The sequence below is a fragment of the Anoplopoma fimbria genome, chromosome 14 (genome assembly GCF_027596085.1).
Source record: "Anoplopoma fimbria isolate UVic2021 breed Golden Eagle Sablefish chromosome 14, Afim_UVic_2022, whole genome shotgun sequence".
In the NCBI taxonomy this organism is placed as follows: Eukaryota; Metazoa; Chordata; class Actinopteri; order Perciformes; family Anoplopomatidae; genus Anoplopoma; species Anoplopoma fimbria.
The window spans coordinates 18856027-18870012 of NC_072462.1; the positions used below are offsets into that span (position 1 = coordinate 18856027).

The 13986-nt window shown below is 38.6% G+C and overlaps 1 protein-coding gene across 2 annotated transcripts in view; it reads right to left on the reverse strand.

The window, feature by feature from the left end:
* Nucleotides 1–2661: 2661 nt before the first annotated feature.
* LOC129102439 (matrix metalloproteinase-17-like) overlaps nt 2662–13986 on the reverse strand; it is a 59559-nt gene continuing 48234 nt past the window's right edge. For both annotated transcript variants that reach the window (XM_054612596.1, XM_054612597.1), the window contains exons 7-10: nt 12558–12640; nt 11638–11790; nt 10841–11098; nt 2662–4334 (exon numbers count right to left, since the gene is read on the reverse strand). In XM_054612596.1, the coding sequence (XP_054468571.1) occupies nt 4009–4334; nt 10841–11098; nt 11638–11790; nt 12558–12640 (820 nt within the window). In that variant the 3' untranslated portion in view covers nt 2662–4008. The remainder of the gene's footprint in view (nt 4335–10840; nt 11099–11637; nt 11791–12557; nt 12641–13986) is intronic.

The window sequence follows — 13986 nt, forward strand, 5'->3', positions numbered from 1 at the left end:
ACTGATTCACATAATGCCTTCCTGAGCCCCTTACCCTAACTTCTACCATCACAACTACTTGCCTAACCCCAACCCTTACCCTAACGCCTAATTCAAACCTGGATCTTAAAAGCAGGTTTTAATCTCAAACAGGCCTTTGAAATGTCCTCACTCTCCCAAAATGTCCACACTTTGAAGTTTTAAAACTCCCGTGGTCCTCATAAAGATAGATATACAAGTATACACACACACACACATGAACACACTCACAGAGAGAGAGAGAGAGAGAGAGGGTGAAATGAAATAATCATATGCACGTGTCTGTGTGGGGTTAGCCAAGCTACCAGCAGTACAAAGAGAGTGTGAGAGTGTCTGATAGAGAGCATGGTTCAGAATTCAAAGAGCACTAACCTCGCCTGTCTAAGGCACGCTCTTTCTCTTTGGAGAGGCTCTCTTTTCTCTCTTTCTTTTCTAACACACACACACACACACACACACACACACACACACACACACACACACACACACACACACACACACACACACACACACACACACACACACACACACACACACTCAAATATAGAGTTGATTGATTTAGCTTAACCCTTCTCTGGTATTAGCATCTTGTCATTTTGTCATCCGGCTTTTATTATGTAATTGCTATCTATCTTAAAGCAGAATTCTGTTTATTACAACTTTGGTCTTGATATCATAATTAAATAGTGTTTGTTAGGATCTGTGAACGTGGCAGTGTCACTTAAACAAATCAAAGAAGGCAAGAGACGTGAGCATTCAGGTGATCACATTGGATTTGAAAGGGAAAACAAATGTAAACACATAAACGTAGTGAACAGCCATCACAGTTTTACAGACCAAATTCCTGCTTCAATTTTGTATTTCTGACATGCCGTGCAATAATGACAAATTTTGGATGCTGCATGTTTCAGCTTCAAATAAAACGGTTTTGGTAATGTGGCTAAACAGCTTGTTTATAACCTGTGTCATCATCCTATCAGACCTTAATGTAGCTCAGTCAGAGCAGCTACTTTGGGGAGTATATTGTTATCATAACTGATAGAAATTATGGTCCTAACTATTAAAAAAGGCCAAAGTTGTGCTCAACAGAATTGTCCTTTAACAGACTCTATAAGCAACAATTGTGAGGAAACAGTTTCCTAACCCCTCTGTGGATTATGTACTTACCCCTAAATTGCTTTGCTACTGTCTTTCTTGAGATGACGTTTTTATCTCTTAATCTGTTTGTCTCTTTCAGTGTTTGTTCTCTGGCTGCCAGTTCTTGTCTGTGTCTAACCCTGTGTCTGTCTATTAATCTGGCTCTTCCTGTCCATTTGTTTTTCCTCCTATTGTACACAACCCCACTGCAAAACTTCTCAGCTTTGCAAGCAGCTCCTCAACTCTTGAATATTTTAGTTACAGAGTGATTGATTTGTTCTGCCCGACCCATCTGGAGACTCAAGCAGTGAGAGGCCCATGGGGCAACTATAGAAGAAGCTCTATGGATGATGACACTCTTTTAGCATATTCAGTGAAATAGTAGTTTTGAAATGAAAAGTTTCTATCTACAATAACATTCCAGTATTACTAAATTAAACACATCTAATTGTTCTGATAATGATGTCTTGCTCCCTGCTGCAATTGCCTGTGGGTGCAGGTGCTTTCCTGGTGGCTGCTGAGACACACCAGTTAATTAATATCACTCGAGTGTGTCAAGAGCAGGAAAGGAAAATGGCTGCTGTTTGCAGAAATGGCGATTGAGTGACTTTTTAAACTTTTAAACTTAGATTTACCTCAAAACAGAATACATTTTGTTGGTCTGCAGTATTTTGGTGAGGGTTGGTAAGCAACAACACTACTTTATTTATTCCTGTGCATGATTAGGACATTACTTAGGTGTGTGTTGTAACTGAATCGAAAGGTGTCAATTTGTGGGATTCATTGTGTGTTTTGTGTGTGTGTGCTTTAGGGTACAGTTTCAGATAGGTTTGTTAAATCTCTCAAAACAATATTGTGTTATATATATATAAAAACAACAACAGTAATTTAATCATTTTTTACAGACAATATTCTCCTAACAATGTTCTACAATAGAATTGAACAATTGAACAAAAGTAAAAGGGAGATATAGCATTAAACACAGTGGTGTTTTTGGTGAGGATGCACACATTAATTATATAAATGATGAGGCTGACACCCTGCTAACTTCTCTGATCTGCGAATTAGCAGTATCTGAGCTGCTGAATATTTTTTGGAATAAGGTGACATTACTTCTCTGATTTTCTATCCTTAATAAACACAGGTATACTGTATAATCCTCTGCCAGCAAATCTGTTCATAAATCCACTCAGCGCGAGTGTGTAGTGTGATTGACATGTTGTGTTTTTAGCATTCCTGATGAGCAGCAGTGACCATTACAAGTGGAAACATGCAGAACATCAGAGAGATGGAGAGCAGCTCCCAGTTGGTGTCGGCAAGCTGCCATGTTACCTTCATCTGTCTTCAAGGCCGGGCTCCTTTTCAATGGCGCTAATTACACACTAACACAACACTGAGTACTTAAAATAATCTGCCTCCATAGAAATTCATGTGACCAGGCAATAAAGTCATTCAGATGTTTTTTAATTTTTCTTAAAAAAATATTTTACATTATAAAACACAGCTTAAAATATACACAGTCCACTTGGTTATGCAGTGCATAACCCTTCAACTCAAATATATCAGTCTATCGGTAAATATATCTTTACAACAAGAATAAATTCAGGGACCAAGTTGTGACTTATTCAGAAGGAGCTAGGGGTGATAAATCGTCCAACAGTCCAAAAAAGTATCTATAAACTATGGCCTGATCAAAGCAATGTCAAATAAACAGGAAGGTTATTTCAACTGAATTTGATACAAAAGATACAACTAAACCATTAGCATGGAATGCTTCTTCACCAGAGGTTGAAATGATGAAACCATTGGAATACATACATGAGCAGCAGTTCCTCACTTCAGAGCAAAGATGAGAGAAGAAAACAGGTGTCGAAAGAGTCCATCCACCTACACATCCATCTATCCTTACGGCCCACACAGTAAAAAAAAAGTTTGCAAACTGATATTAGCGCTGCACACAGCAAAGTAAACAAACATCACTTTTATAACTTCCAATTCAAGTGTCCCTGTTACTCTGGAAAATCATCTTAGTGATAAACTATTTTCGTTGGAACCAGTTTCAAGGGAGAAAATAATCAGGTGAGTTCTGTGGATTATCCAGAGTAACGCTGTGACTGTTTTTGCAATGACACACTGTGTAGCTTTTCCAAATGTAATTTTTTCTGTGTGTTTAGCTGCACAAATAAGTTCTTTTCACCTCCGCTGTATTGAGGTGGAGGCGGAAACTATTACATAATAATCAAACCACCTACATGGCTAGTTACTACTAGAGGTGTATGAAAATAGGTTTTGAGGTCATTTTTAACCTCATTATCATTCATACGATTCACAGGGCAGAATGAAATAAAAGCTTCATGAACAAGTGCTAATAATATTTTTAACTGCTTTTGAACAAATTTCGGTGAGCCTTACCTTGTAATAAAGCATCTGCTGTAAGTTCATAAATTATGCAACAGTATGTGTGTGTGTTTGATGGTATGCTGTTCACTTGTGGACCTGCCTAAATCCAAGGATACCTTTCGCTTGTCTTTATATGAGGCATTGCAGCTGTAAACCTGCTGCACATTAAGACGACTAGTTACGCTTGGTGCATTTGGAATATATTTCTATTATATAGAAATATATATATTTTTCCTTCCGCATATGAGGCAGTTTGACCATTCAGTAAAACAACAATCACTTATATAAGGATGACTACTTAAGCTGGCAGTGCCCCCAAAATGACAAATAAATAACAAAATGAGCACGAAAGGAAACCAAAGATTTTGTAAGAAGAAATTACAGTTTTTGCTTTCACTGAGCTGGCTACTGGCCCTTCAGCCATCAGTATGAACTTTGTCCAATGCTTTGGCATCATAGTAGTTCTGAGCGGAGGGCCAGCGAGAGCGTCCAGAGAGGTGGCAGCAGCCACAGTGGAGATGGGGAGGGGCGGGCGCCTAAAGGGGAGGCGGAGTCAGAGGTGCAGGAGCACACCTCGTACCCGTTCTCCGCGTGGTCTGGCTGATGGTGCACGTTGACTCTGGTCTCCGTGCTTTTGGGTTCTGTGTCCGGAGAGTCAGACTGCATCTCGGTGCACAGCAGCCAGTCTTTAGCGATGAGGCGGGGGTATCCTGCCTCCGCCTCCATGTCGCTGCTCGGCACTCGCCAGTACTCCTTCCCCTTGAAGAAATAGGATGAGCCTTCAGAGAGAGTTATAGAGAGAGAGGGCAGAGGGTTGGTTTGAGAACAGAATACAAGACTATGTGCTTTAGTATTCACACATGGTGCAGAAATGTCTCTAGTCTGATGTGGAATACACCTGAAGCGCAGAACACATTAATCATAAAGGCCTTAATATCACGAATCAGTGTTCCAGGATGCATAGTGTGTCCGCTCAAAAATTTCACACTGTTATCAACATACCACATGGTACACCTGTTCATGACAGAGTGGAACTAATTTCAAACAGGATGGGATTACAAATGATACATCACAGTGGGTGTATACAGTGTTACATTCATCGAGGAGAATCATATCTTATAATTTAGTATGACAGCAGTGCAAGCACTTTAGAGAGTTAACCCACACATGAATTTTGGAGAAGCGAGTCCATTTGAGCTCGCAAACGAACATGGATGATAACCAGAAAGCATATCATTGTAGATCTTGAATATTTTCCCTTCCCAAAACCACCTGAATGTAAAATAAAGTAAATAAAATAGAGCTCTTAGGGGTATTGATGCAAGACTAGTCTTAAAAACTAACACCAACAACCTGATAAGCAGTGGATGTGCTTGCTGTGCAGATGGTACTGTAGGCTATATTTTCTCCATATGAAAGCAATGGCTAAGCTGGCACACATCATTCTTACCACTCACCATGTGTTGCCACAAGCTTTTATTATTTGGTTGTAGTCAGGTATTGAGGAATGTTGGTGATCCATCTAGGGAGCGAACTAAATTTGAATAAAATGGCAGATGCATCCTGTATATACTTGGATACTGTAAGCAAGAACTTTGCTGGAGAGATAGCTGCAAGCTAAAGCATCCACTTTAGAATAAACTGGAGAATTGAACATCAGCTAGAGCATGCATAAACAATCCTAAATTAGTGAGAAGGTGTAGTTTGTTTTGCTTTGTAGTAGAATTTGTTATCAGAAGAATCAGAATGGATTCTGCCTTTTTATTGCGTTAGGATAATTTAATGTGCATTTACAAATATGTCCTATTTAAAGACTGATTTATTAAAACTGGCCGAGAGTACATGCATAAACAGGTTTATGTGATTTAGATGGGTCTTTGTTGCAGCGCAGAAAACAGCAACCCTGTGTGGGCATTCTTGTCATCATAATTGCACTGTGCCAGTTGATCGTTACTGACACACCCCCTTACTGTGCTGGTCCTTTCACTTCGGGGTACTTAAGTAAATTATTGTTTCCAAAATACCAAATGGGCATTGGCAGAACAAAAGAAAAAACTAAATGCGGTTTACTTCCTATGAAAATACTACTTTATAGGAACAAAGGCTTCAAAATGTATTGCATGACATTATGAAAATGGTTTGTAAAAAAGATGTCAATATTTTAGCCACACGCTCCTTTTGCTGTAGTACCATGTCAAATATAATATCTGATTTGAGTATAAAAATCTGACTGAATGGATTGTTTGTTTCTTTTTGTCAATTCTGAGCACATAAACAAACAGTTTTAAATTTGGTTCACCAAATTGGTTCATCAACTCAAATTCAGTCGCCCAAACTCTAAGAAAGATAAGATAATCCTTTATTAGTCCGGGGGAAATTTGCAAGAAACAAATATTATCAGAAAGGCCACCAGCTCCCACAAGGCTGTTGACTGAGAAAAACAAGAGGAGAGAAGTAAACAGGTGATAGTATCATGACTTCTCTCATCTGGTGATTAGTCCAGAGATAAACAAGTGAAGGAGCTTGAGCGAAGTGAAGAATTCTCCTTGGTTGCTAATGGCCTTGGGAGATTTCCATTAACTGTTAAGTAAATGTTCTTTGGGTTTAAATGCTTGTCTAGCAAAATCTGTTTAAAATAAGTGAGTCTGTAATAGCACAAAGGTATTAATTAGCCTTTCATTCATCGTGTTGGAGGAAGTAAGACCATGAGATGAGAGAAAATAGAAATAAAAGACAGTATAATTAAAGCACTCAGTTTACTTCGGAATGCCTCCTGCACACTGAGTGGAAAATTTACCAAAGAATATTTGCAAGCATTACATTCCCGCATCACTTCCTAGTAAAATGAATAATGTACAATTGATCTTGCAGCAATGTATTGCCTGCATGGCTACATAGACGATTGAGAACGCTTTGCTTTACATTTCTTTATCCATACTTTACTCTTGATGCCGAATATATGGCAGACAGAATCTCTGATCTTCCAAATAAAGTCTAAAAGTGTTTTCTTGAAAGACAAAATGAGTTACATCTACTCTGGCCTTCGTGTTTTAGAAAAGCCAGGAACTGAACCCTGACAAATACTAAAAGAAACCTTCATTTCTTGTGGTAGCAATGGTTTCTTTTTGTTGTTATTATGTGTGAGCGATAATAAAAATATTTAAAATGTACAAGGTAAGGTAAAACAGGAGTGGTGCTGGTTTAGGCACTTTTCTGTAAAGAGTTTCACCCCTTCAAGTGGGCGAGGGCTCACAGAACTTAGTAGAGTCCATTCACTGTGCATAATCATGAGATATATTCATCCTGGGCTGCAGCCTGTTGGAATAAAAATAAAGTATGCTCTACACTGCACATACAAAGTCATCACACCTGACTTTGGAGGATTCATTTCTCTTAGTCTCAGAATAATATTTTTTTCCTTAATTAAAACCATAAAAACAAGTCCCATAATAGCTCTGAGGCCCTTTGCAATAAGGATTTATTATATCTTCACTTTTCTAGAGCTGAACTTTATCCTCACAAAGACATAAGCACAAGAATAATCACACTCACAAAGTCACTCTCCTTATCCATCTATCACTATTATTGGAAGTCCAATCCCATAGGGCTGAATGCCACTTTACCCAAATTTTTCTCTCTTTTCCCCAAAGACTAAAAGTCCTAGCAGTCCAAACTAGAGGACACATTTGAAATCTTACCCAATGACTAATACCTGAACCAGCTTAAGAATACAGTTTTACTTCAGATTCTTTGACTGAAGATAAATCAATGGCTGAACAAACACGGGCCCTTCCTTTTACTTTGAACCTCAAAGTCATTTTCATCATTGCACAAAAAGCACAGCTCTATTCATTTATTACTGAAACATCAGAAATATAGAATAAGGGGTCACAAATACATAGCTTCTAACAAAGGATGATTCGCTTTCTTAAACAGCTGGGTACTGTAGTTTTTAACAAACATTACTTAAAAGGAGTCAATAAGTGCATTTATTGGGGATTATTTTCATCCGCGTATTAATACAAAATAGCAAGGTAGCAAGATAGCATTTGTGGCATTTACTCAAAGTAAACAGCAGAGCCAATATTCAAGCTAATGAAGGAACCTGACATCCAGTGTAATGGCGTGGCTCATCGCTGTGTTTATAATAGTTTTTGGACAACAATGTACAGTAACGCTATGTAGTAAAGTTATTGATTCCTTAAATTCGCCAATACTTGCCATTAACACTTTAATATATTGTAATATAAACATTTAAATATTATGATTTTAATATTATGTTTTTTAGTATCTTGTATTTTATATTGTTTATATTGTATTATTAGGTTCCCACTGGGACTAGTGTGTTGTGTGTAACACGTAGCTTGTCACCATAAAGTTGCCCATAATTTTTTCCAAAATCATTAAAGGAATTACTTCCTGACATTATGTGAACAGAGGCTGAAACTTTTACTTCACTAATGAGTAACTCCTAAAATGATGGATGCTGATTTGTTAATTTGAACTTCCTCTACAGATTAAAGATAATATTAAAGCTCTTAGGTTGCCATACCAATGCCAGCAGCTATGGTTATTATCACCATTCCCCCCCAGCAACTATTCTCTATGGCTTTACTGCCTTTCTCTGTCTCACTATGACTTATCTATCTTCCTAACATGTCTTCTTTATCTGTCTTCATTCTCAGGTGTCCAAATATTTCTTCTTGTCTGGATTCCCCTTTTCCCATTTCCCTCCCAGTCTTTCTGTTCTATTTTCATAACGAGGTGTCACTGTATCTCCTCTCTCCTTCTTGCTGTCATATCACTCTGTTCTCTCTTTTCATCCTGAGCTGGTGAAACAAACAGAGAGCAGGCTTTGATGTGGCTCCAGTTCCCATGCCCCATGGTCTGTCTATGTGCGTTTGTGCGTGTAGGTTTCCAAGTTTACCCTTCCAGGTTCTGTGGTGATAATGGCCGGGGGTGAAGCGTCAGGGTGAAGAGTCGGGACTGTGCGATTGGCCTCATCTCATACACATCAAAGAGCTTGGAGCATGAACGAAGACAGAACACAGACCACTAAACACCTGACAGCGAAGGAGCTTCCTTGTTTTAACATACTGCAGGGGGGATTAGGGACATCCGCACTCCCACTGAGAGTGGCCTCAAAGGACTCTGTGGCTGCTTTTTGTTTAATTATAAAATGCCCTTGCATCATTCAGAGCCTAATACACACACAAGCCTAACAGAAAAAAATAATTGCACAAAGTCTCTCACAAATAGTGCATATGTGATCATATGACTGTAGTGCTTTGATGGAAGCAGGCATTATGACCTAGACATGTTCCACTCTGTCAATGTGAAGCAGTGTGTAACACACAATACCTATGAGAGATAGAATTTGATTTAAACAAACAATATACATTCCATTTGAATTGAAACCACTTTTAAGATGTGGTAAGATTATTCTTTATTCAAATGAGTACAAGGTGTTAAACCCTGTATTCCACAAAAATATCAATATAATGCTACTTAATGACAATGGCACAATTGCTATGCCAAGCTAGCAGCTCTGTGGGGTGCTATGAGCTAAATGCTCATGTCGACCTGCTAACATGCTCACTATCATACTGCGAGCACGCTAATGTTTAGAAGGTAGAATTATCACCTACTTTGTTTAACAGTTAGCATGCTAAGATTTGCTTATTAGTAGTTAATTCATAAGTTTTGCAAGTTAGCAAAGTATCAGCAAAGTAAAATATTACAATTCATCATGAAGGGGGCATTGCGGGACCTGAATGTGTGTATCACACACAATCAAAAATGTCAACCTCCTAGTGGTGCCAGAGAAAAAGTAAAAGGATCGCGAAGTCAGTAGGATTCACCTTCAGGTGACCATGAACGTTCATCCATGCTGTTAACACACTTTCAAGTGATTCCAACTATTTCAGCATTTTACTGCTCCTGTAAAGTTGTTTCAGAATTGTAATCTGATTGTAAAACTTCATCTAACTCTTGAGGCTGCATGTTTGCTATCTTGCATAATTGTTCGATTCTTGTCTCGTATATCTCTTGTAATTCATTCGTCTTTGAGGATTTCCACGAAGTAGGATATTGCACAGTCTTGCCTTTGGCACCAGCAGATACCAGAGCTACCAGTGGTCTGACGCTCTGGTGGAGTGTTACGACTCTATTTCTCTCTTAGAAATATAATCATTTATCGCTTGAAGAAACAGTCAGTGGGGATTCATCATTTATACATAAAATGCAATCAATCAGTATACCTTTATAACCAATTTTTAATAAAGACAGAAGAGGTAAACATATGTGACTGTCTTTCTTTTACACACCTTCTCACTGGGTGATAGATTACTTTTAGGGATATCGTTTTGATCATTTATTTTGTGGAATATTGAAAAAGTGGCAACACAGCTTTATCATCACACGTACATTTATTTGAAGTTCTTTAGAAAAAACGCAATTTGTTATTCTTTAGTTATTGAAACGGAGAAAGACAAAGAGAGACATCTGCTTTTGTGGTATTCTAATATGTTATGAAACAGTATCATTGTTATCTGTCTGGATTGTATTTGATTGTAAAGCACTTTGTGACATTTGCTTAAGAAAGGTTTTTATAAAAATCTAATTTTAGTTTACTTCTGCGGCACAGGAGGGAGCACCGTTGATTGTACTTAATATGTGGAGGTAAAAGAGGTTGAGATATTGACCACACTTTAGGTAACGTGACTTGTCATCCAACCACATCTAAAGGATAGCAACTCATATCCACTGTTGTAATGGGGTGGTTCAGACTCTGTTAGGAAATCTGACAAGCACCTCCCTTGAAGCATACTGATGCCTTAAGCCCCAGAGCAAAGCTTACCTCAATTCACACCTTTAGCCTTAAACTTTGGTTAATGGCCAAGAATGATATCATGGATCATGTAGACAAGGGGTTAAAATTACAATTATTTGCAGAATGACTGGTTTTACTCTATGTGACAGGTTGAAGTGCACAAAGGACCTAAAAGTCAACAACTGCCTTTCTTTAAGTCCTGTGCATGACATGTTAGGAGTAGGCAGAACCAGACATTCTGGAGGGACTAAATCTTCTAACATGCCAGGGAGTACCTGGACATTCAGAAGGAGGAACTAAAGGAAAGATCATTGGCGAAATAAGAACAATGCAGATAGAAAATAGTCTTATTTTTTCAAACCAAGCTTAACTGGAGGATGATAAAATGTAATCTGTGTGTGTTTTCAGTCTTTGTAACTGACATAAGAAGAAAGTGTCTTCAAGGTTACTCACCATCAGACCACCTCATGGCGTCATCGAGTTGTGACGGCAGCCCCTTCCAAAGCGTGCTGTCTTTAGGGTAGCCCAGGTCCATACGTCTCAGGTGGTCATCGTAGCGCCAGTAGTGGCTGTCCTTGAAGAAGTAGGTTTTTTCGTTGTGTAACCAAACAAAGGCTGCATCCACTCCTTCCAATGGCAGGCCAAAGTCACTGATTTGACGAGGGTAGCCCTCTTCCACAATGTTGTCTTTAAATACCCAGTACTTTAGACCTGAAGAGGGGGGGCCCAGAAAATCAACCTAACGGTCTATAGTTTTATACATCACACACAGCAGACAGTGAATGCACTTGAGATGATACATTAGAAAATATGAGAGACCCAAATATGTTAAGTACACCCTCATGAAATAAAAAAAAGATTCACACATCCGTTTTATTACGCTGCCAAGGGAAAGCATTCTCTGCCAGGTAAGCTGTTATACATTTAAATCAAAAGTGAAACATGTTCTTGTTTCTGCACCAATGTTTTTTTTGAGACAAAACGTCCTAATTTCCTTCCAAGTCACTGTAAGAAAGGTGTCTCTTTTAATCAGGACTCGTTATAGTGTGGATGAAGTCATCTGAAGTTAAAGAAAAACAAAGACAACAAAACACTTTTCTAGATTTTTCTTTTTCTTTTAACTTTGACAAAGAGAAGAAAGAAGAAAATAAAATCCTGTGATTAAAGATGCTCCCTGACACTATTGAACCAACTTTTAGTACATTTCAAGACTTATTCCAAGATCTGATTTTGTTTTGTTGGTACTGTACCTTTGAAAAATACTATTTTGTGGTCCCCAGGCCTCTCATATACAGCATCCACGCTGTCCAAATTGGTTGGGAGGCCCCTCCAGAATCGGTGGATCTGGGCGGGACGCAGAGACACCAGGTGCTTCTCTCTTGTCAGTCGCCAGAAGTACTTTCCTATGAGGAACAGAACAGTTAGGAGGATCCGCACAATTTAGGATACTGACAAATAATAATGGCTGTGGGGGGGCCATAATTATTTGTTATTTGACTGAAGAAATTAATTAATTTATTATCAATCCTAATCAATAGGCATTAGTTGTTTCCTTTCCTCTTAAGTTTGTATATTGCAGTTCACCAATGTGATTACATTTTTCAGAACAGCTCCAAGGCTGACTGAAAATGAGGGAACAGAATTCTTTCTAAAACATAAAACTCTGCTTCACACAATAACCAAAATATAACAGGATGAATTTGCAGAACTGAAAGCAAAATCGACACCAAATCGGACGTATGGAAAAATAACATTTAAAAAGAAAAATGATTGTAACAATGAATCAACAACTTTTAATGTCATCTATTGGAAATGTAAAAGGTAAAAAAAGTTTTAAAACTGTCAGTTAAAGTACATCATACTTTGCTAACACTTCTGCTGTCAAAAGTGTGTGAGTCTGTTTCTTGTTTCTGTTGTCAGTGGGAGGCCTGGGGTCATTCCTCTAGAGGGCAAGCATGAAAGACTTATGTGATTTTTGGACTGCCGTCTCTCAGCAGGGCTCAACTGGCTCAGTCGGCTTTCTGCATCTACCCAACTCTCTCATCCTCACTCCTTTTTCCTCCTTTTTTAAAATGTGCTTTTATTTCAGCTCGTTTAGCTAATTTATTTTTATTTTTCCCAAGCTGCTCCGTAGATTTGCGTCTGTATTTCTCCCTTTGTGACTCGCTACCTTTGAAAAAGAAGGCCTCCCCTCGTATCTGGGCCACTGCATCAAAGTGACTGGTGCATCTGTCGGGGGCATCTCGAGCCAGCCTGAGAGAGATGTTAAGAAAGTAGGGATGAAGAATGTGAAAGAAGGGGGAAGAAAAATAACCTCTTTTGTAAAGCTGGACACATTAAATATTTGAACACCACAGTCAATAATGTTTATAAGCTCAGATGAATGTGTCTGTATTTTTAAAGATCTTTTTTTTTATATGAATCTAAATTTTGTTCACTTTGCACCAGGGTGCCTACCCAAGAGCCAGTGAAACCAGGCTAAACAAGAAAGGAGGCCAACACGTTGAGGTCTCTGGTTTTTAAGTGATTTAAAGCACTGATGTGGCTGGCGTGCCAATAATAAAGCCATTAGCACCCCAGGGCTGAGAGTGGGAGCCCGCCAGGCCTTATGTTACCAACAAAGGTCTCTATTCAAAGCTCTATTAACACAATACCACTGCCTAGTGGTCAGCATTGGAGCCCTTGTCAGGACTAATCCAGTTTTTTCACACCTCATGACTTGATGGAGTCAGTGGGAAATTATTAATGAAGGCAGTGGCAGTCCGAAAGTGGGGAGAAAAAAGTTTAAGGTTAAATATTGCACCACTGCCTGTTTAGCTTCCCTTCTTCCCTTCTTCTAAGTGCTGCCTTGCTGTTTACGGATGTGTGTGTGGGCATGCACATGCACGTGTTCTTTGAAACTAATTTGAATTGCACCAACCCTTGCGAATGAAGACATTTTTATGTTTTGTCTTTCGTTGGACCTCTCGGGGGCTACTTTAAGGTTAGTGCTTGGTGGTTTGGGTGTGTGAGTGAGTTTATGTACACTCAAAATACATAAATGGACAAAATTAGCCAAATTATCCTTGATAATCGGAAAAAAACTACAGGCTGATAGCAGCCCAACTTGCTTTAGGGAATTACTTAATTAGATGGGCAGGCTCCCAAGCTCACTCTCGGCCTCTTTGCTAATTTGCTTTGTTGGCACCTCATGACTTCCTGTGAAGCACCAACAGAGTTGAGTTTTCCTGAATGGATTCATTACATTATTTCTCAGTGGAAGTGGAAAAAAAGAAAGAAAATTAGAAAACGATCAAATTATGATTACGATGATGTACAGGGAACCATCAGAAAAATAGAAATCTCTCTATAATGGGATCAAATACAGATATCCTCCAATAAATACAACCTGTGTGAGGCCTATAAAGAGTAAAGTGTTATTATGTAAGTAGCTGAACTTCTATTATTGCCTTAACTTTAATATCTTTCATAGATGTGTAAACATGCCTAGTTAAGAAATGTATATCACATCAAAACAGGAAAATCTAGTAAATATAACAAAAAAAAATTCATGTGCAGAAGTTTATGAGCTTTTCTAACTTTGCCAAATGAAGCCATAA